Here is a 23637-nt window from a genome sequence, read left to right on the forward strand (position 1 = left end):
CTGATCCGTGGCATGCCAGTAACCAGTCCGCACAAACAAGCAAAGCCCCAACTGCAAGATGCAGTCAGCACACAAAACCACGCCCCCTCTGGTCCATGGAAAAACTTTTCTCCATGGAACCAGTCCCTGGTGCCCAAAAGGTTGAGGACCTCTGCTGTATATAGTTTGCCTTCAATATTTTTCACACTTTTTCTTGCAGGGCAAAGGTGGTACAAAAACACTCATGAACACTATTATGCAGCTACGGAAGATCTGCAACCATCCATATATGTTTCAGCATATAGAGGTAAAGATGTGGCATTGTTAAAGAGGAGACTAGCAAAGAGAAATGTGCTGGAGGAAATGTGTGGAAGGATGAGTTAATGGGAATGTGTGTGGATAAATTACTACCATTTCTTTTTTTCTTTTTTTTATAAATATTTTATTAATTTTCTATTTTTACAATCAAGTGCCTAATAGACAACATGATGACTAAGTCCATTAGTGATTCTGTGGTACATGTAAGCTTCTTCAAACTAAATCCAATATTACACCCTCCAGTACATCCTCTCTTCTTCTGGTAATAGACATTTTTCCACACTAAGCAAATACAATTCTTATTGTTGTGAGTAAATATACAATTGCCTATCAACATTTGATAGAATATCTTTTCTAACCAAAGCATATCTTAATTGCATTTGCACCCAATATCCATTGATTCAGTCTATATCCTATTTTTGCTTTTTTAAATTTTAATTCCCCATCCATGTTCAAAATATCTCAATCATTTATAACTTCAGAACAAGTTATATTTGGGTAACCAAAAGCTTCCCTTATTCAAAGTTCTTAGCATATTCTTATTTCCCTTTTCATACCAAGATATGATATTCTGATTACAAATCCTATCTATCTAGTTATAATAATACTATTTCTAGCAATCTATTCTTAACCATATTCAAACATCAAATTGGTAATATAGCATCCCCTCTAATAGGTCAAAGCTTCTGTTTCCTTCAGTCTTACTCTAGCTTTCTTCCTTTGCTAACTAACTTTCCAAGTCAGTGCACTTGGGTCATCAAATAATTCTTCCTCTATTTTTGTGTATATTATTTGAGACAAGAGAAACAATTTAGTTGGAAGAACTAGCCTGTTGATATTCATTAAACAGCCTCCCTCCTTCTCCAATTCCCCAAAGTTCTGTTAATGGCTTTATTTTAGCTCTCCTTCCTTTCCTCCAGTATGTTCTGAAACCTTGGTTTGTAAAATGCCTTTTCCATTTCCAATATTATTGTTGTGTCTTCTAAGTCTTCATTTATCTGAGTCTGGTCATTAGTTTCTTCCTTTAGATCCTCAATGTTTGTGACAGCATTCTCTAGTTTTCCTTCTATTTTCTGGGTTGCTGGTTCCTTCTCTGTAGTTATTTTCTGAGTTTGTAGATTTAAATTAGAAAATTATTCTTTTATCTCCTTTGTGTTATTTTTAATCTCATCACGAGCTAAAGCAATTGTTTTTTGTATTAATTTCAACATGGAGAGAATTTCTTTCTGTGGTTCATCAGTATTTTCTTGGTGATATGGCAAATAGGCTTCTGGAGACAGATGTTAAGGATGATTTTTTACTATTTTTTTTTAATCCCATTTATATCCCGCCCTTCTCCGAAGACTCAGGGCAGCTTACAAACTAAGAAACACAAATCAATGTGCTTAGCAATAGCCTTCATTCTATGTATATGCCTGCTTATTGGGACTTTTGGGGGGGCCCAGCAGCATTTTTACAAAGTCAGCTTATTGCCCCCAACAATCTGGGTCCTCATTTTACCTACCTCGGAAGGATGGAAGGCTGAGTCAACCTTGAGCCTGGTGGGACTCGAACCTGCACTAATTGCAGGCAGCTGGTGTTACTTTAGAGCTAAGTATGGAACATCCATTTTATTTTTTGTAAGTAGCATTTATACATTTATCCAACCAACTAGTCACTCTTAAACCTCCCCTAAACAGATATAAGTAAAATTCAATTTTTTCTGTCCAATGAGAAAAATATCCTTTCTGTCCAGGGAGAAAAAGGAACAATTAAAGGCTGTTTAACAATCAAGATTTTTATTTATTTATTTATTTATTTATTTATTTATTTATTTATTTATTTATTTATTTATTTATTAATGGGACTTATATCCCGCCCTATCTCCCGAAGGACTCAGGGCGGCTAACAACAATAACATATAATAAGTACAGAGATTAAGATAAAATTAAAATTAAAGTCATCTGTGCAATAAATTAAAATTAAAAATTAAAATAAATTAAAAATTGTAAACATAATTAAAATGCCTGTCAGTCCAGGTCAGCCAGGTGGAAAAGGAGTGTTTTGAGGCCACGGCGAAAGGACTGGAGATCTTGGGCCATCTGAAGCTCAGGGGGGAGCTGATTCCATAGGACTGGCGCTCCCACAGAGAAGGCCCTTCCCCTGGGGTTCGCCAGCCGACATTGTCTAGCTGACGGTACCCTGAGGAGGCCTTCTCTGTGTGAGCGTACTGGGCGATGGGAATTCGTTCCCGGTAGCAGATGGTTCTGCAAGTATCCCGGGCCTAAGCCATGTAGGGCTTTAAAGGTAAGTACCAGCACCTTAAATCTCACCCGGAGGGCAACCGGTAACCAATGCAGCTCATGGTTTCATCATATCGGGCAATAGTGTATATTTCTTCCACAGGAAAATAGTTCCACAATACAGTTCTCAAAGTCAGTATTTGTGTTCATAGTTCAGACAGGCCAATTTTAGAATAATATTATCGTCTCTGCCACAGAGATAAGCAGCCCCCAAGTCTGTTCCTTTTTCTCAGCTGCAAGTCTCAAAAGTAAAAGCTTCAAGACCAGTCAAAGTCTTATCCAGCTCTGGGCTTTTGAGCCATGTTTATTTTAGGCATAAATAAGTTGTAGTGCCGTAATTCACCACTAGATGTCATCAACGCCGTTTTTCAGTTTTTAAATCCAAAACTTATATTGTGAACTTTTCAAATCTTTCTTTCTAAAAAAAGGTCTTAAAAACACTTTTAGTCCCCAAATTTCCTGTGTGTGTGTTTGTGTGTGTGTTCCAAATTAGTCTTATAGGTTTCTCCTTTTTCCCCATGTAATTAATTCGCCGCTTTCCTGAGAGAATGGTGTAGAAATTCCCATTCCCTCGGGGGGAGTGCTTTGGGCAGATTTTCAGGAACAGGTCTTAAAGTCATAAAGAGAGGCTTAGGTCTCACCCAGTTTCATCCACATTGCTGTAAGATTGCTTGGTAGTGCTTGTTGTCTTCCACTGACAGCACCTTCTGATTGGCTACACGAATGTAGCCAGTCTTTCCCCCTCAGGTTTGGAAGGATTCCTCGGATCAAATGGGAGGGCTGCTGCCGCCCCTCCCCCCCAATCAATGAGGGTCCCCTCCTTGCTTGCCGCCTCTAAGGGGCAACTTTCAACCCTTTCCAGGGTCCCTCAAGCGGGACGAAATCAAACGCGAAAGACAGAGTCTCATCTTCCTGCATCTGCTTCACCACAACGTCAAAAATGGAAGCCAAATTACTACCATTTCTATTTAACCATTTACCATTTCCCAGACGGACTCAGTTCGTAATCTGGGGATCCTCAAGCAGCAGATGGCAATTGTGGCTAGGACGGCCTCTACTCAATTTCATGTTGTGTGCCAATAGTGCTCTTTCCTGGATCAAGAAACTCTTCTTTCAGTCACTCATGCCCTGGACATTTCCCTATATGGACTACTGCAATGTAGTCCCATGTATGGAACTCTGCAAGGAAGAAGAGAAATCTTCAGTTCACTTTCCCTCCTTGCTCCAGGTTTATTCCAAAATTAGAGAGGTTACTCAATATAGTATTGTATGTACACCATTTAAAGTCTCAAAATGTGTTGGACTTTAATAGTTTCCTATTAGTTTTTTGGAGAGCACCTAGTAAGGGAAGACTGATTGAGAAGAACTTTGCAACATTATAAACCCCTGAGTGGTTCGAAGTTTGCATTCATGAAGCAAGCAAGCAAAAATCTCCACCTGCTTTGAAAATAATTTTAACCATAATTGATATATCTGTTTATTTGAAAAATTATTTAAGTGTATTAATTTAAATGTTAAAAAGAATGGCTATCTTAGTTACTAGCCTAAGATGTGCAGCACAAGTCTTCCAGACTATTAACTATCAAAATGCCTTTTGAAGGGAAGAAAACCCTCTATTGTTATATTTAGCATCATTTCTTCATACATTTTGTTACAGGAGTCCTTTTCTGAGCACTTAGGCTTCACTGGAGGCATTGTGCAAGGGTAAGTTGCATACTCCAAAACTTTTGGATTATGTGGTATGTTTTCTTTGTGGAGACTCAACAAACTGAACCAATAAAGACTTCATGCTTGGCTTCTTAAATTCCAGATGCATCTCCCACCTGTTCTTGATCAAAAATTCTGGCACTAGGATGATATCTAATCATACGAACTAATATTTTTGGAGTGATGCTTTTCAAGGTCTTGAGCTCCCTTAAAAGCTTGTCTGGATTTACTTAATTTAAAATCAGTACAGATAGTTCTCACTTACTGGTCACTTGTTCAGCAAAAATTCATAATTGGGATGGTGCTGAACGAGTGGTACTTATGACCAGTCCTCAAAGCTCCAACTGCCCCAGCAGCAATTTGGGTGCTTGGCAACCAGCTCCCATTTATGGTGATTGGCCATCATGAATGTGATGTGGCAGTCACCAGATTACCGTTTGCGACCTTCCCTACTGGCTTTCCACAAACAGAGTCATTGGGAAAGCCAGCAGGCAAGGTCACAAGTCACTCTGGTAACTCCCCTTTGCCTTCCTGCACTTGCACCCCACTGTACTGTCCATTCCCCACCCTTCCTGTGCTCATGCTCCACTGCATCATCTATCCCTAAGGCCTGCCTATGCTCACCCACAGCACCGCATCATCCATCCCTGACCCTTCTTGCAGTTAGCACGTGCCAGACCTCCTAAGCTCTCCCCTGGCCTCCCTCAAATTACGTCTAGCCTATATCAGTCCTCCCAGAGTCTCTCCTGTCTTCCCCCACTCCCTTGGAGCATCCCTGAATTGTTTACCTGGGATTCCTTCCACTTCCTGCTTAACAACTTGCACATCTTGGGGTTACAGCAACAACCAGGATAGTTGAGATTGTTGTTTGCTAAACAATATGATCACGTGACATTGTGTTTTACTACTGCCCCGCTTAGCAATGGAAATTCCAGTTCCGGTTCCAGTTCTTGTAACCTGACAGCTATCTGTAATAGAAGAGATTAGCTACTATTCATAAGGCAACAGCAAAGCCCTGGTTTATTCATAAGAGCAATTAGAGTATCCTGGTTTTTCAAACTTAAGAATATGGGACTTCTGTGGTCCAAAACAAGAGAGATTTTTCTGCAAATGTTTGATACAGAAGGGGAATCCTGAAGTTAAAACATGTGAAACTGGTTGTTTTGGTGGGGAGAAAAAACTTCCTTTTTCTCTTTCTCATACATAACCTAGACTTGATCTCTATCGAGCTTCTGGGAAATTTGAGCTTCTAGATCGTATTCTTCCCAAATTGCGAGCTACCAACCACAAGGTATTGCTCTTCTGTCAGATGACCTCCCTCATGACCATCATGGAAGATTATTTTGCCTACCGTGGATTCAAATACCTCAGGCTAGATGGTGAGTTTGTCAGTAGATTTATATGCTGTGCAAATTTTGTATTGGGAAGTACCAATTGGCTTGAAGAGTCACCTAATTATGAAGTTTTGAACTGAATGTTTAAAAAGTGGAATGTAATTTTCCTGCATCAAAGATAAATAAATGTTCTTTGTGCATACCGTTTTACATACCGTATATACTTGAGTATAAGCCGAATTTTTCAGCCCACTTTTTGGGCTGAAAAATTCCACTTCGGCTTATACTCCAGTCAACAAAAAAAACTTACCGAGGACTTGTGCGCGGCCGAGGCTTTGGTGCTTCCGGGATCGCCCGCACCTCTCCCAAGCCACCGCCGTCCGAGACCTGCCGAAGTTTGGGGAGGTTTGGGGAGGTGCGCGCGCACCTCCCCAAACTCCGCGCCTTGCCTGCCTGCTTCTTTCCGCAGCGGAAAGAAGCAGGCAGGCAGGGCGCGGAGGAACGGAGACTTGCCGACGTTTGGGGAGGTTTGGGCGCCTCCCCAAACCTCGGCAGGTCTCCGTTCCTCCGCGCAGACCTGCCGACGTTTGGGGAGGTTTGGGCGCCTCCCCAAACCTCCCCAAACCTCGGCAGGTCTCCGTTCCTCCTGCCGACCTTTGGGGAGGTTTGGGCGCCTCCCCAAACCTCCCCAAACCTCGGCAGGTCTCCGTTCCTCCTGCCGACCTTTGGGGAGGTTTGGGCGCCTCCCCAAACCTCGGCAGGTCTCCGTTCCTCCGCGCAGACCTGCCGACGTTTGGGAAGGTTTGGGCGCCTCCCCAAACCTCCCCAGGTCTCCGTTCCTGTTTGGGGAGGTTTCGGCGCCTCCCCAAACCTCCCCAAACCTCGGCAGGTCTCCGTTCCTGTTTGGGGAGGTTTGGGCGCCTCCCCAAACGTCCCCAAACCTCGGCAGGTCTCCGTTCCTGTTTGGGGAGCTTTGGGCGCCTCCCCAAACCTCGGCAGGTCTCCGTTCCTCCGCGCAGACCTGCCGACCTTTGGGGAGGTTTGGGCGCCTCCCCAAACCTCCCCAAACCTCGGCAGGTCTCCGTTCCTCCGCGCAGACCTGCCGACCTTTGGGGAGGTTTGGGCGCCTCCCCAAACGTCCCCAAACCTCGGCAGGTCTCCGTTCCTGTTTGGGGAGGTTTGGGCGCCTCCCCAAACCTCCCCAAACCTCGGCAGGTCTCCGTTCCTCCGCGCAGACCTGCCGACCTTTGGGGAGGTTTGGGCGCCTCCCCAAACGTCCCCAAACCTCGGCAGGTCTCCGTTCCTGTTTGGGGAGGTTTGGGCGCCTCCCCAAACCTCCCCAAACCTCGGCAGGTCTCCGTTCCTCCGCGCAGACCTGCCGACCTTTGGGGAGGTTTGGGCGCCTCCCCAAACGTCCCCAAACCTCGGCAGGTCTCCGTTCCTGTTTGGGGAGGTTTGGGCGCCTCCCCAAACGTCCCCAAACCTCGGCAGGTCTCCGTTCCTCCGCGCAGACCTGCCGACCTTTGGGCGCCTCCCCAAACGTCCCCAAACCTCGGCAGGTCTCCGTTCCTGTTTGGGGAGGTTTGGGCGCCTCCCCAAACGTCCCCAAACCTCGGCAGGTCTCCGTTCCTGTTTGGGGAGGTTTGGGCGCCTCCCCAAACCTCCCCAAACCTCGGCAGGTCTCCGTTCCTCCGCGCAGACCTGCCGACCTTTGGGGAGGTTTGGGCGCCTCCCCAAACGTCCCCAAACCTCGGCAGGTCTCCGTTCCTGTTTGGGGAGGTTTGGGCGCCTCCCCAAACGTCCCCAAACCTCGGCAGGTCTCCGTTCCTCCGCGCAGACCTGCCGACCTTTGGGGAGGTTTGGGCGCCTCCCCAAACGTCCCCAAACCTCGGCAGGTCTCCGTTCCTGTTTGGGGAGGTTTGGGCGCCTCCCCAAACCTCCCCAAACCTCGGCAGGTCTCCGTTCCTCCGCGCAGACCTGCCGACCTTTGGGGAGGTTTGGGCGCCTCCCCAAACGTCCCCAAACCTCGGCAGGTCTCCGTTCCTGTTTGGGGAGGTTTGGGCGCCTCCCCAAACGTCCCCAAACCTCGGCAGGTCTCCGTTCCTCCGCGCAGACCTGCCGACCTTTGGGGAGGTTTGGGCGCCTCCCCAAACGTCCCCAAACCTCGGCAGGTCTCCGTTCCTGTTTGGGGAGGTTTGGGCGCCTCCCCAAACGTCCCCAAACCTCGGCAGGTCTCCGTTCCTCCGCGCAGACCTGCCGACCTTTGGGGAGGTTTGGGCGCCTCCCCAAACCTCCCCAAACCTCGGCAGGTCTCCGTTCTTCCTGCCGACCTTTGGGGAGGTTTGGGCGCCTCCCCAAACGTCCCCAAACCTCGGCAGGTCTGCGCGGAGGAACGGAGACCTGCCGAGGTTTGGGGAGGCGCCCAAACCTCCCCAAACAGGAACGGAGACCTGCCGAGGTTTGGGGAGGTTTGGGAAGGCGCCCAAACCTCCCCAAACAGGAACGGAGACCTGCCGAGGTTTGGGGACGTTTGGGGAGGCGCCCAAACCTCCCCAAAGGTCGGCAGGTCTGCGCGGTGGAACGGAGACCTGCCGAGGTTTGGGGAGGTTTGGGGAGGCGCCCAAACCTCCCCAAACAGGAACGGAGACCTGCCGAGGTTTGGGGAGGTTTGGGGAGGCGCCCAAACCTCCCCAAACAGGAACGGAGACCTGGGGAGGTTTGGGGAGGCGCCCAAACCTTCCCAAACGTCGGCAGGTCTGCGCGGAGGAACGGAGACCTGCCGAGGTTTGGGGAGGCGCCCAAACCTCCCCAAAGGTCGGCAGGAGGAACGGAGACCTGCCGAGGTTTGGGGAGGTTTGGGGAGGCGCCCAAACCTCCCCAAAGGTCGGCAGGAGGAACGGAGACCTGCCGAGGTTTGGGGAGGTTTGGGGAGGCGCCCAAACCTCCCCAAAGGTCGGCAGGTCTGCGCGGAGGAACGGAGACCTGCAGAGGTTTGGGGAGGTTTGGGGAGGCGCCCAAACCTCCCCAAAGGTCGGCAGGAGGAACGGAGACCTGCCGAGGTTTGGGGAGGCGCCCAAACCTCCCCAAAGGTCGGCAGGAGGAACGGAGACCTGCCGAGGTTTGGGGAGGCGCCCAAACCTCCCCAAAGGTCGGCAGGTCTGCGCGGAGGAACGGAGACCTGCCGAGGTTTGGGGAGGTTTGGGGAGGCGCCCAAACCTCCCCAAAGGTCGGCAGGAGGAACGGAGACCTGCCGAGGTTTGGGGAGGCGCCCAAACCTCCCCAAAGGTCGGCAGGAGGAACGGAGACCTGCCGACGAGCCGACGAGCCGCGGCCACACAGGGTATTCCTGTGTATTCAGGCTTGCAAAATGGCGGATCGAGCCTCTGCTGGCGGCAGAGGCTTGCAGAACGGCGGATCGGCTTATACTCGAGTCAATAACTTTTTCCAGTTTTTGGGGGTGAAATTGGGGGTCTCGGCTTATACTCGAGTCGGCTTATACTCAAGTATATACGGTATGTACTGTTTGTGCAAGTTGCCGCGTTAAGCCAACGTGTTGGCAGTGGTCACACACTAAGAATGCAGCCATTCTTTTTCGTGTTCTTTTTGCACATACTTTTTCTCAGGCTTAGGATCTGGATCGTTTCTCTGAAGAGCAAAATGTATCTAAACCTCAGGGGAAAACAAGGGTGACACGATGTGGCTACACCACAGTATGGGTGGAATCAAGCTACAGTATTAATATAAACAAGCTGCTAAGAACTGCTCTCTTAAGATGTTGGATTGGTGGTAGTTTGAAATTTTGATCCTATAGCTTTAAAAAGGATTTAGTTGCTTACAGGTCCATACCTTTGCCCCATAAGGCCTCTCCTGTCAATATTTAATAAACCACATTAAAAACATCATATTTCCAATGTGAATGTGCAATCACTTTTTAAAAGTAGACATGGCTCATTCTCTTTCGGAATGGGCAAAGGGAAATTCCCTCCAGCGCTGGCATAAGCCATTTGAAAGTATGTGTCAGACCTGCCCCAGTCCAGTCCTTTAGGAAAGAAAGACCCTCAACTCCACTTGGGTGAAGTGATAAGTTCTTTTACTAAAGGTTGCTGGTTGCAGTAAAGTCAGCGCAGAACTAAGTCTCCCACACGGAAAGCTACAAATTTCCCCCCCTCATCCCAGTCCTTTCCCCATGACCAGTTTGTCTTCAGCCAATTAAGAGCTGCATAGATGTTTTGAGAAACACTAAGATGTTTAGGGGAGTCCACATTCCATTCTCAGGGTAAGAATGCTGGCACAAACTGTTTCCCGGGTTCCTTGATCTTCATCAAGCTGTTATCCCCCCTCCCTATTTCCCATTGTATCCCCCTAACGGTTTATTGCCTATATGTCCCCCCCCATGTCCCTTCCCCGTGGCCTTTGATGGCAGGATGCCAGCAAGGTACCAAGCCAAAGAAGGCAGACTTGACAGTATATAATATCTGAAACTTAGAAACTATGAGCTCTGTTCCACCAGTGGGTGGAAACTTTGCAGTGAGAGATCCAAACTTGAACTAAGGAGAAATTTCCTGACTATGAGAACTATTAAGCAATGTAACAGCCTGATTCTTGAAGCTGTGAATGCTCCATCATGTGTGGTTTTCAAACAAAGGTTGGATAGCCATTTGTCCTGCACTAGGCAGGAAGTTGTACTAGAAGATCTCCAAGATCCCTTCCAAACCTCTGATTCTGTGATAATTTTCCCATATTTTTAAAAATTTTCTGAAATATAGAGCTTAAGCTTACAGCAGTTGCCTGAAAATATTTTGTAAACAATTCCCTTCCATGTAAGTGACAATTGTATAAAGCATACCTGATTAGTGGTAGTTGTGGAGTTTGAAGGATGCATTTATTAAAAGAAATACAAATTGTTCTTTCCATTTCTTCAGGATCCTTCATTTGGCTAACTTTTTTTTTGAACTTTGTAATCTGATGTATTTACACTTGAGAGTAAAGCTATGTGATCTATCACTTGCCTGTGAATAACAATTAATTAGGTTGGGCTGTTAGAAACAATCAAACCTAATTTTTAATTTTTAATTTATGATCATGGTATAAGTACCGGGGTGGGGAACCTTGGCTCTTTTATGACTTGTGGACTTCAACTCCCATAATTCCTTTATATATATATATATTTTATTAAACAAATTTTAAATTAAAAAATCAAGAACATTATTACAAAGTACTGAAAAGTGCATCAAATAGAAAAACACCAAAACATCCTAGACACCAAAAAAACAAACACAACAACATTAGACAGGACCGGGGAGTGTAATACTACCCCTAATTTCTTTTTCTCGTGCATCCCAGGCTAAGTAACCTTTAATTACCAAATATTAGGTAAAGGTAAAGGTTCCCCCGCACATGCGTGCTAGTCGTTTCCGACTCTAGGGGCCGGTGCTCATCTCCGTTTCATAGCCGAAGAGCCAGCGTTTGTCCGAGGACGTCTCCGTGGTCATGTGGCTGGCATGACTAGACGCCAAAGGCGCACGGAACGCTGTTACCTTCCCACCGTAGTGGTCCCTATTTTTCTACTTGCATTTTTACGTGCTTTCGAACTGCTAGGTTGGCAGAAGCTGGGACGAGTAACAGGCGCTCACTCTGCTACGCGGCACTCGGGATTCGACCCGCCAAACTGCCGACCTTCTGATCAACAAGTTCAGCGTCCTAACCCACTGAGCCACCGCGTCCCTCTACCAAATATTAGAAATCTATAATTGTATATATCTCCAGATTCTATACCTCAAATAATAATACACAATCATCTGGTATTTCCCCTGTTGAGATTAAATATTCTATTTTGTAACCATGAATACCAGGAGTCCCAAATTTTATTGAAAAGTGATTCACTTTTCCCTTTGAGAATATATGTCATTCGATCTGACTCTGCGCATAGTAATACTTTCTCTATTACTTGATAGTCCGTTGGGATTTCCATCGTCTTCCAATATTGCACATAAATCATACGCGCCGCTGTTGTAATATGTATTACTAGATACCAGATATTTTTTGGTACTTCTTGTGGCTTCATCCCCAAGAGGAAAATAGCTGGGTCCAATTGAAGATAATATCCTGTTATTTGAAATAACCAATTTTTTTATATTGGTCCAGTAACGCCTAACCTTTGGACAAGTCCACCATTGATGGTAGAAAGTGTCCCTGGCAGAATCACATTTCCAACATTTGTCATTTGCATTGGGAAACATTTTTGAAATTCATGCGGGAGCTAAGTACCATCTATACAACATTTTGTACATATTTTCTTTAAATGCCGTTGCTAACATATTTTTCTTCCAAATTTGTTCCCACTCTTCTAATTCTATAGTGCGACCAATATTTCTCCCCCAGGCAATCATTACGTCATTTATTGTTCCCCCTTCCATCCCATGGAACAAAAGTAGATTATAGGTCTTAGATAAAAATTTAGCATCACTTCCCCATAAAATCTTGTCTAATTCTTGTGGGATTATATTGATTCCAAATTCCTGCTTATCCCTATTAAACCTTGAGCTCATTTGAGAATACGACCACCAATCCAACTCTATACCCCCAGAATGTAACTCCTCCCTGGATTTAAGATTGCCTCTCAGATCTATGAGATCTTTATACCTATAGTTTCTGTCTGGATTGTGTAACGTTGAATAAGTTACAGCTTCCAAAGGAGTAAACCAGCCAGGTATCTTTGTATAGATCCACCCTCTCACCATACACCAAGAGTTTATCAATACATCCCTAATATAATGATTAGAGAAAACTTTATATTGACTATCCTTCCTTGGCCAGAGATAGGCATGCCATCCCTGTGTTAAGTTATATCCTTCAATAGTTAACACCCTCCTTCTAGATAACACAACCCAGTCCCTAATCCAAGCCAATGCAGAGGCATGGTAATACAGCTCCCAATGTGGGAGCCCCAGTCCTCCCCTTGTTTTGTGCTCCTGCAGCGTTCTTCTTTTAATACGCGGCTTTCAATTATTCCATATGAATCTACCAACTATCTGTTCTAGGTTTTTTTTTTAATTTTGTATCTAGTTTTGCAGGAGCAGTTTGGAATAGGTATAACCACTTTGGCAAAATATGAGTCTTAATCACTGCGATTCGTCCTAGAATTCAGAGTTGAATGTTTTTCCAGCTGTCTAATTTCTTCTCCATCTCAGTCATCAATTTTTGATAATTTAATTCCTTGGACATCTTGAAGATAGCCAAATACCTAAATATTTAACTTTTTTAACTATTTGGATCCCCATCACCTCTTGTAATTGTACCTTGGATTCAGTTCCAATATTCTTTACCAAAAATTTAGTTTTATCTTGATTAATCTTTAAACCTGCTACTTCTCCAAAGGCACTAATTTCCTCCAATAATTTAGGGCCTGATTCCAATGGGTCTTCCAAAATAAAAACTTAAGTCATCAGCAAAAGCTTGAAGCTTATATTGCTGATCATTTATTTTTAATCCTTTAATATTATTATTTTACCTAATTATAATCAATAGTGGTTCTAAAGTCAGAATAAACAGTAGAGGTGAAAGGGGGCATCCCTGTCTCGTACCTTTTTATATATCAATTTTCCCAGTCATTTCACCATAGAATAATACTCGGGCAGATTGCGTAGTGTAAATTGTTTGTATAGCTCTTACAAAATTTGGTCCAAATCCCATTTTAATCATCTGACATATTAAAAATTCCCAACTAACCATGTCCAATGCTTTCTGAGCGTCAAGAAACATCATTGCCAACTGTTTGCTAGGGTGCATCTCATAATATTCCAACGTATTCATCACTATTCTCAAATTATCTCTTATTTGCCAATTTGGAAGAAAACCATTCTGATCTGGATGTATAAATTCTCTTAAGAAAACTTTAAGCCTGCCCGCCAGAATTGAGGAGAAAATTTTATAATCTGCATTCAATAGCGAAATGGGTCTATAATTTTTAACCAAGGTACGATCTGAATCTTCCTTTGGGATCAAACATATATAAGCCTCTGTCCATGACTGGGGTATTTTCCCTTCACTCAAAACCTCATTAAATAAATCTTTTAAATGGCCACTAAACATTTCCAACATCTCTTTATATAATTCCGCCAGGAGTCCATCCGTTCCCGGGGTTTTCCCATTCGATTGTTTCCTAATTGCCTCCTTTATTTCCCCTTCTGAGATCTCTGAATTCAAAATTTGTTTTACATTCTCAGGAACCTCCTGTAAATCCACCCTTTTTAAGTAACTTCCAATCCTTTCTTCTAAAATTGGGTCTTTCTTATACAATGCAGTAAAAAATTGCTGAATCACCTTTTTCTTTTGATCATTTGATCCCACCATATTTCCCATCCCATCCTGTAACCATTCTATTTTTCTCGCGATTGCTCGCTTCCTAAGCCTATAGGACAACCATTTTCCAGCCTTGTTGGCATGTTCAAAAAAAATTGTTTATTCCTTTGCATTTTCTCTGCTAATTCATGTTGATCCAGGAGGGAAATCTCGTGTCGCGTAATATCTTTTCTCTCCCTCCCTATTACTGAGGATGGGTCTTTCTGAAGAGCCTCCTCGGCCTCTGTCAACATTCCCATCAACTCCAATCTCTTAACCCTCTCTTTCTTCCACTTACCGTATATGCCGAATACTTAATTGCTATCCCTCGAATCACTGCTTTCGCAGTGTCCCATATAATTTGAATTGGTGTATCTTCCCTTCTGTTCTCCTCAAAAAGTATCCCATTTCCTGGTTCAACAAGTTTTTGAATTGTTCTTCTTTTAATTTGGCTAACTTTTCCATTTCCAACTTGCTCCTTTTGATGTCTCAAACCAGTGTGTATTGTAGAATCATTTTTCCTAATGACTTGTTAATGCTTTCCTGAAATTATAAATCTCTTTTGGATAAGAAATATTTTGAATCTCTTTCTGATCCTAAAATAGCACTGATTGAATAGGAAGCCTGTATAATCATTCTGTAGTGACATGTTTTTGGTCTAGCTCCAATAGATTAGTCCTATTTATCCAAGGCAAAAATTCTTTCTCTCTTTTTTCCTTCTTTCTTTTCCATTCTCGATTAAGGTTTTGTTTTTTAATCCAGTATTAATTTGCCCTTCTGTAAAGAGAGAGATGAAAAGTGGATCCTGAGCTTTTTCCCTCTCCCCATAGTACTTTGTGCGGAGGTAGGAAAAGAGGCATTTATAGAGTGACTATGAGTGGATGCTATGTAGTTTGAAGTATTTGCAGTCTAGTGTATTATGTAGCCCTGTGTCATAGTCTACTAAAGTTTGTGATTAAATGCCAACTTTGCTCAAAAATGATGGTCAGGTTATACTGAACTGACTACCATAATGTTAGGAAAGAATAAACTTTTTTATTTTAAAAAATATGCACTTCTTTGTGGTTGCCCACTTAAGACTATAATTAACAGCCACAAATACTCTGAGAGATTCATTCATCTGTTTCATTACTGGCTGATGTTGCTAATATGGAATGAAGACCCAAATGTTAATAAATATCATGATTTGGGCATTACAGACCTGTCCAAATAGTTTTGGGAATGGCATAGAAGAAAATACCTAGTATCTGTTAAGTGCAGCTTCTCTTGAGTGTTCAGTTTTAGCTTATTCTCCAGTTGTTTTAAAGTTCAGAAGTGAAAGGAAGCAGGTTATAACAAAATGTAACTTCCATGTGTTATGATGATTCTGCCCAAACAATGTCTGCCAATCCAAACCACCTGATTTATCCTTGTAAATTCTCTAATATTGTTAAGAATTGAATGTTTCAATTGTTTTGTAACTTCTCCATAGGTAATAATTCTAAAATGTCACTTTTGTCAGCTTTGTTGAAATATGTTTTTTCCTCTATGACTTCTTCTGATTTTTAGAATTTTTGTAATAGCTTTTATCCTGAAATAAGATATCGTAGCACAGCGGAAACTCTCTCTTTTCTGGGCTTTTAAAGGAACCACTAAAGCTGAAGATCGTGGCATGCTGCTGAAAACTTTCAATGAGCCAGGCTCTGAATATTTCATTTTTCTTCTGAGCACCCGAGCAGGGGGTTTGGGACTGAATCTGCAGTCTGCTGATACTGTGATTATTTTTGACAGTGACTGGAATCCTCACCAGGTAAGAAAAGTATTTTTACTATGTTTCGGGGGGGGGGAATAGTTATAAGTAGAGAGTTAATCTTTATTAGTGAAATTAAAGTTTGTAATGCTACATGTATAGTACTAATGCAAAAGAAATGACTTTTTATATTTCATCAATAAATATAAATAAATATAAGGCACATGTATTGTAGTTTTTAGTTTCAAGAATATTTGAATCTTTGGCATTCCCCTTCTGCCTACAATCAATAATGAGAATTCTGGCATAATTACAGTTTTAAAAAATTGTCATAAATAGTTCTTCTGTGCCTTTGGGAGAAAAAAAAATTCTCATCTGATAATAGATCTCTTCGGGAGCTGAGAGTATAAGCTCTCATCCTAATCTGGTCTTTCTTCAGGGCATAGTCTTGACTATTTTGAAGCAAAGTTGAAGAAGAACCTTTAGTTGCTAATTAAAACCAAAATTGCACCCATGTGCCAAATCAAAGGAGTGGCATATGAAACCAAGAACAAGCAAGTATAATAAGGATTATTACACCAATAAAGATTTAGAGACTAAGAGCATCCCTTGATGTTGCTGCTATCCTCCAAACATTACCTGGATAACCCTGGTACAGTACAGAGCATTAGTCTTCATTTGGTAGACACAGTGCCAGTTCACAGGTCAGCCAGAGACCTGAGGGGCAAAGAGTTAAACAAAAGCATTTCCTCTGATCTGTGGAATTAGAAATGGGTCTCCGGAGGCATGTTTTGGTTCTGAGTCTATTGGAAGACATGAATGCTGCTTTCACAAAAAGGAAGAGCTATCCGGTCTTGGGCCCCTCTGCTGGTACGACCTTGCCTCTTCTGTCTTTTGAGTGAAACTGAAAGAAAGTTGAGTGTAGTTGTTGAACAGTGAGGAAGGTCTTTGTCTACCACTCCAGGACCTGCAGGCACAGGATCGAGCACATCGCATTGGGCAGCAAAACGAAGTCCGAGTGCTGCGCCTGTGCACTGTGAACAGTGTGGAGGAGAAGATACTTGCTGCAGCCAAGTACAAGCTTAATGTTGATCAGAAGGTGATCCAGGCTGGAATGTTTGACCAGAAGTCCTCCAGCCATGAAAGGCGAGCTTTCCTGCAGGCTATCTTAGAGCATGAGGAGCAAGATGAGGTAAGGGGCGATGAGGGGAATGGGGGGTAGCTTTCTCCATCTCTCATGCGTGACTGAGGAATGCGTTGTGCCTCGATCCCTGCTCTCCGTAATCCTGAGGCCAAGGGACTGTGGGCTGGAAGGAAGTGGCATGAACCCTAGGAAGTGAATTTGAGTGTCAGTGAAAGGTGCTGGATTGGCAGCCCTGGAGACTGAAGTCCTCTATCTATCCACAGACCAGATACAGCACGGGCAGCGGCAGTGGCAGCGCAAGCTTTCCCCACACTGCCTCAACCCTGTGCCTCAACTCCGACTCGGAGGAGCCACCTTTAAAGGTGAGAGGGGTAATTCAGTCGCTGCGCCCGTCCAGCCCTTAGTCCTCACTGTTTAAGACGGTCAGCAAAATTGGCCAACCCCGATGGGGAGCGTCTGCCATGTGGCTACTGTCCATTGAGACCACCAGATATATTTTCACACGTAGCCAAATCAAACTTGAGATGGTAAAACAATCAGTATAAAACTCCAAGCACACAAACTGCCATGCAGGAATTAAATGGGGGAAACTTTGATTTTTTTTCAGGAAGAAGATGAAGTTCCAGACGATGAAACGGTTAACCAGATGATTGCCCGACATGAGGAAGAGTTTGATCTTTTTATGGTGAGAATGGCTATTTTGCTTGTTGTATGTCATAGAGGTCAGCTTTATTCTTCTACGTTCAGCCTATTACTTGGGGAACATTAAGTTAGCTGCCTTTTGTTTCGGAAGTCAGTAGTGGATGCACTCATGCCAGAGGAAAGCAGGGCATACATATGTGCAGAAGAGGGAGGAAATACATATTGAAGAGACTTTTGCAGATCCTTTGGATTTCATAAAACTTGAGAAAAATAGTTCCAGGGCATTAACCAAATATCATTTAATTCAATATAAGCATCAGGGTTCCTTCATATGCGCGCGCGCACACACACACACACACACACAGCTTGTTATTCTCTGTGCTGTTTTAAGGTTGTTTTGAGATCCAAGAGAAGCCTCATGTTACTGGGGAGGAGAAGATGGTGGTTATTGATAAAAATGTCCACTCAAAAAATGAAAGAGCAAGCAAGAATAAGCAAAACCCCAAAGCAAAACCCTGTCCCAGCATGTATATTTCATATAGATACTTATGACTTGTTATGAAATTGGGATAAATAACACTCTACAGCTGTTTTCACTTTAGGCTACCTCCAGTCCCTCCAAATTGCAGTCTGCCTTCCTAGGGAAAATGCCCCCTTCTCCCACCCATTTCTGCCCCACCTCGTCCAATAGTTTTAAGTCCTTCTCCTACCAAGTATAGAAAGGAAGTTGGAAAAGGAGGGAAAGCAGAAGTCCCCTGCCTTCAATACTGGAGGAAAGTGAAGTCTCTTTTGAGTCAAACATGACTCCAAGGGGCTTATGGGTACATCCCTGTTGGGAAAATTGAGCACCGATGCCAAAAGAGAGTATCCCCTGCCTTCTAATTTCCCAGTCTAACCTGTATTCCTGAGACTCTGGTGGTCTCATCCAAGAACAACCAGATTTATTCTTGCTGATGAGCCAACATCAACTACTTGCCTAACTATTTATATAGGAAGTGATGAGAGGCATAGGCAAGCAGAAGTCTTCTTTTCCATGCTCAACTATTGCATGGGGAAGACAATACTAGCCGGACTGGGCAGCTTATTTCCAAAAAAAACCCACCAAAGTGTATTGTAGCATATTGAAATTGTATGTATATCAACATAGCAGTGTTAATTTGAGACCAATACAGTTTTCTGAATTCTTGAAAAAAGTATACCTGCATTCATCATGTGTTTTCACATAACTGTATACATCTGTTTCTTTAAAAAACAAACTTGTAATATACTTCAAGTAATGTTTCAGGTTTCAGACATTTATCAAACCAAGAAACTTGGGGGGGGGGGAAATCTTACTCATTTTGGTGAAACCAATAGGGCTGCACTCCATTTTCATCCCTTTAGATCTCAGGAACCACTTTTTTAATGAAGAACCAGTTTGTTTTGCATACTTTTGATTTACTTACATTTTGATGATCTAAAGCAGCCTTTCCCAACCTGATAGTGGACTTCAAAGTGGCGCTAGGTAGGAAGCACTAGTGTGTTTCTAATATTGTTGTATTTTAAAGTCTGGAATAGAATAAATATTGGAATACAGAATAAAGATGGAAAGCTGAAAGATTCTTCCCATTCTGTGAAAAGAGATAATCTCACTCTAAGGCAGAGATTGATTGATTGATTTTAAATATATCCATATTCCAGCATTTTGGTTGGTAATAATGAAAAGTTTACTCTATTATATCTGAATGTTGAAATGGATTATTATAGACTTTATTCTTCACAAAAAATTGCAAGTATTGTTTAGTTATTCAAAATCTCTTAATAGTTTTCCAAGTAATTTGCCAAATTAACTCCAAGACGGATTGTTTTCCTGTACCTGATGATTCTGAGTGGACTTTGTTAAGTTGAAATGATAGACTTGCACCCGTTCCCCATAAATGACTATATTGAGCATAAAGCTTAGTCCAGGGCAATACCACATGTAGTTTACGTTGCTGTTCTCCTTCTGCAGCGCATGGATTTAGATCGCAGGCGAGAGGAGGCCCGCAATCCGAAGCGAAAGCCACGATTGATGGAGGAGGATGAGTTGCCCTCTTGGATAATTAAAGACGATGCAGAAGTAGAAAGACTAACCTGTGAGGAGGAGGAAGAGAAGATGTTTGGTAGAGGTTCCCGTCACCGTAAGGAAGTGGATTATAGTGATTCCCTGACTGAGAAGCAATGGCTCAAGGTATACATGGTACAGCATCGTTCTCCAATGATTTTCTCAAATTTTATTTCTACCTATCTCTGTGTTGTCTGTGTGTCTGAATGTTGAGAAAATACCCAACACAAGAAGTTTTGAGAGTTAGCAGAGTTTACGCAACCAAATTTCAATTTTGATACAGTTCTTTTGACGATTTCTAGTCATACGCAGTGAAACTCTTCCATTGCTAATCTCTACTTTTTTGTATTAAACACGGTGGTATGTTTTAAAAATAAATGTCTTCGGTGCCATTCAAAACTTCTGTTGGGTATTATCAACTCAACTGTGTGGAACCATGTTGCTAAACTTAAATTCAATTGATCTCCTTGACAGATGTCAAAACATTTCAGATGCAGAAAGCCTACTTACTATGCAGCTGAGTGTGTCCTCTTCTTGCCTGTCCCAGCAAACATTTCATCCTATTTGTTGCTGGGCAGTGATCCAGAGATTGGATGTTCTCCGTCTTTGGCCATTAAGAGGCAGACTGGGGGTGGGGGATGGGGAGAAAAAGCTGTCCCTGAGCTAGACTAGGAGGCATCACCCTTCCTTCCGTGATCCAGTCACTACTACTGCAGGAGAAAAGGGCAGGCTTAGTTAGCTGTGATCTTCTAGGACACTATTCATTTGTAAAATAACCCAAAGATGGTTGCTTTGTGCTTTACTTATATCCCCACCTTTCTGCTCTGTTTACAACTGAAGTGTGTTAAGAGGAGAGAGTGATGATGGAAGCTAAGAAGGAGACATGTGACTGTTCACGCAACGTTCTCGAAAGTTTTTGCCATAATTCATCTTTTGAGTCTTGGAGCTGGAGAATCTGGTTAGGATGTTCTCCTCTCTTCTGTCTTGTTACCGAAGGTCATCCTGGCAAGCCCAGGCTTTCAGGCATTTTTGTACACTTCTAAGGATAAGCTACAGAAAGCTTCCCTGCTTGATGTGCCTGCTCCACTCAGCACTTGTTGTTCTTTCTTCCTCTTACTCATAGAGGGCATTAACTCATTCTTGCTGGAGTTCTGTAAACTGGACCACAGGAAAAACAGTGTGAATTTAAAAACTGGAATCTTTTTATAGCAGTCACTAAGAAGACCTCATGTGAAAAATTATCTCTCTTAAGAAATCAAAGAAGTCAAAATAACCTGCAGTTTGTTTCCTGACATTTTTGTACTAAACGTCCTTTGTTGTACATAATTCCTTCGGGGCAGAAATTTAGCTATAACTTCTATTATTATAAGTTCATACTTTTTCAGAGATAACATGGCCTGTTTTTTTTTCTTTTAAAGAAGCATTGAGGCTTATCATATAATGATAAAAAAAAATTCAAATAATGTATTGAAACCAGGGCTTTTTTTCTCATAGAACGCTCAGAATGGAGTTCCAGCACCTTTTTTGGATGGAACCTTGTAGGGTAGGCAAGGCGGGTTGTATGACGTGTGAGTTCCGGCACCTTTTTCTTTTACAAAAAAAAGCACTGATTGAAACTCACTATTTTCAAAGGTTTATGTAATTGTTGTAATGGGTAAACTAGAGACGAGAAAACCTACATCTGAATGTTTGTATTGCTGCACCCACTCAGTATAGATTGCTCTTCATCTGATACTGGCATAAGGCAACTTATAAAATAGCAGTTGCTTTTCTGCTTAGCTATTTGGGCTACTTATCAAGTTTGTTATAGTGATTATGATTGGCTTAGGCTATTGCTAAGCACATTTGATTTGTGCTTAGATTGTAAGCCGCCCTGAGTCTTCGGAGAACGGCGGGATATAAATGGGATTAAAATAAAGTAAATAAATAAATGATGATTTCATCAATAATGGCCATACTTTTACTAGGCTCTTAATCAAGTCTAGGGTAGATGGATATGTCAGCAAGTTTGCAACATATCAGGCAGAATTACTAGCTGAGTCTTAATAGATTCACTTCTGTAATTATGGTGGACACAAAACTGCTACATTGATGGTGTTATGAAGATCGGCGTTCATTCAACTTCCTCATTCAAAAACATCTGATTCTGAAATGAATGGCTGTTTTGCTGAAGGGAAGGAGATTAATTGATGTTAGAGAATTTGAAGTGATGGTTCATTAACTGCTAGTCCCCATAAAACTGTAACTATGTCGACAGATACAAGGCTACGAGACTGGGAATCCTGGATTTCACCTTTACACTTTCAAATTACACTTGGGTATTATAACTTGGAATTTATACAAGGTCTGGAGCCATCCAGAATTCCTTAACTTTCCTATCCTTAGCAGAACAGCTTTGGCCTCTGTCAGCAGGAAGAGAACTACGGTACTTACTTATTGGATCGGAAGTGAGCTTAAAGCATTGCTGAAGATATATTTGAAAGTCTGGGCTTTTCTCTCTTTGGATTTTTAAAAAATAATTCTACATGTAGGCTCCAATTTGTGGGAACAGCAGTTCCTTGTATGGCTGAAAAACCAGTGAATAGGCATTACAGATAAAAAAAATTGATGCCCTCAATGCTACAAGATAGTTGCTGATTAAAAGTCAGCATGCAACCAGAAGTTTTCAAGGCTTCAGTTCAATATTTAAGGTTAAAAGGCAATAATTACATTTACTTCAGTAATAATTTTTGTGGAAAGAAGTTGACTTCTGCAATCAAATGTGGAATATTCCAAATTAATGTTTGTCAAGAAAATGGATTAATTTAAACTTGATGATATTACCAAATCAGCCTTTGGGGATTGAAAGTAGAGATTATGCGTGTGGGCTTGTGGAGGGAGAGACTGTTTATTCACTTCCTAATTACAAAATGGGAATAAGAAGAGCATCAATGTATCAAGATCAAGTCCTGTTATAGGATTATGTGATATTTGCAAATGATTCACTGATACAGGAGAGAAGCTTCTTCGGGTGCCTTCTTAATGAGGCCTTCAATACTTTTATTTAACAAATGAAATAATTCTAAGAACAGAGCCTACAGCAAAATGGTGAAATCGTTTGCATGTAGGTAAAGCAACAGACCTCTTGAATCATCCCAGTGATTGGACCACTGCCCAGCAACAAATGGAAAAGAAAATTTGGTCTTAACTATTAATTTTCCTTCTGTTTTTTAATGGGCAGTAATCCAGCACGTGCCTGTTCTAGGATACCTGTTCACTATGGAGCCTGTCGGTGGGTGGGCTCCTTATTGCTAGGCTAAGAGTGACTGGTTGTCCAGAGGAAGAGGTGGTGACCTTTTAGTCCAGCCCGTTTATATTTTCCTTAGCATCTGCCCCCATTGGCTGGGCAGGGAATATGCCTTCTGTCTGGACTGCTTCCTATCAAACAAGTAGAAACAAAGAAGGTAAGACCAAGTTTTCTGTTTTATGCCATGTTTGAGGGTGGCAGGGAGAAAGATAGCCTAGCCTTTTTTGCTTCTGCACAAAGTTATGTCAAAAAGTAAAATGTTTTAGCAAAGGGGAATGGCGTTCAACGCTTTACTACAGAAACATAAGGTAAAATCAGAATGACCTGCCAAGCAAGGTTTTTGCCTCTACTTCTTTTATTGCAGATCTCTTTATTATTATTTCAATCTAAAAATTGCACAAAAGTATGCAGGTTAGATATAAAACATTAAACAGGTGCTACTATTATGCCATGTAGATTAATAAGAGGGTTTTTTTAGAGATAAGCTACAAACAAATCGGTCTTCCTCTAACAAAAGAACAGCTAATAAGAGCTGTAGCTAAGAGGAACAAAAACACTTCCCATAAAACATAGGTTTTGCTGGGAGGATAACAACAATTGCCATAACAGAAAACAGGAAGCTAACCATTTTGTAGGAGGAAAATTACTCAGATCTGGTTTATTATATAATGGAGCTGTGTGCCTATTTTTCCTTTCTCCAGTTCTGTTTCATGTAACAGTGAAGGTCCACAACATGCTAAATCGGGAGCCTTGGCTTCTCTCTGCAATGTGGCAAATGCTGGCTGATAAAAAG

General features: G+C 42.5%; 1 protein-coding gene across 7 annotated transcripts in view; it reads left to right on the plus strand.

Annotated features, from left to right (window-relative positions):
- The window catches only part of SMARCA4 (SWI/SNF related BAF chromatin remodeling complex subunit ATPase 4), a 103546-nt gene that overhangs the window by 65410 nt on the left and 14499 nt on the right, over window positions 1-23637 (plus strand). For 2 of the 7 annotated variants that reach the window (XM_083353079.1, XM_083353080.1), the window contains exons 22-29: window positions 200-286; window positions 4237-4283; window positions 5499-5665; window positions 15586-15749; window positions 16654-16881; window positions 17097-17195; window positions 17441-17518; window positions 19466-19693. In XM_083353079.1, the coding sequence (XP_083209205.1) occupies window positions 200-286; window positions 4237-4283; window positions 5499-5665; window positions 15586-15749; window positions 16654-16881; window positions 17097-17195; window positions 17441-17518; window positions 19466-19693 (1098 nt within the window). The remainder of the gene's footprint in view (window positions 1-199; window positions 287-4236; window positions 4284-5498; window positions 5666-15585; window positions 15750-16653; window positions 16882-17096; window positions 17196-17440; window positions 17519-19465; window positions 19694-23637) is intronic. The other 5 variants (XM_083353082.1, XM_083353083.1, XM_083353084.1 and 2 more) reach the window with 3 other exon arrangements.

Source organism: Vipera ursinii (genome assembly GCF_947247035.1).
Source record: "Vipera ursinii genome assembly, chromosome: 2".
NCBI lineage: Eukaryota > Metazoa > Chordata > Lepidosauria > Squamata > Viperidae > Vipera > Vipera ursinii.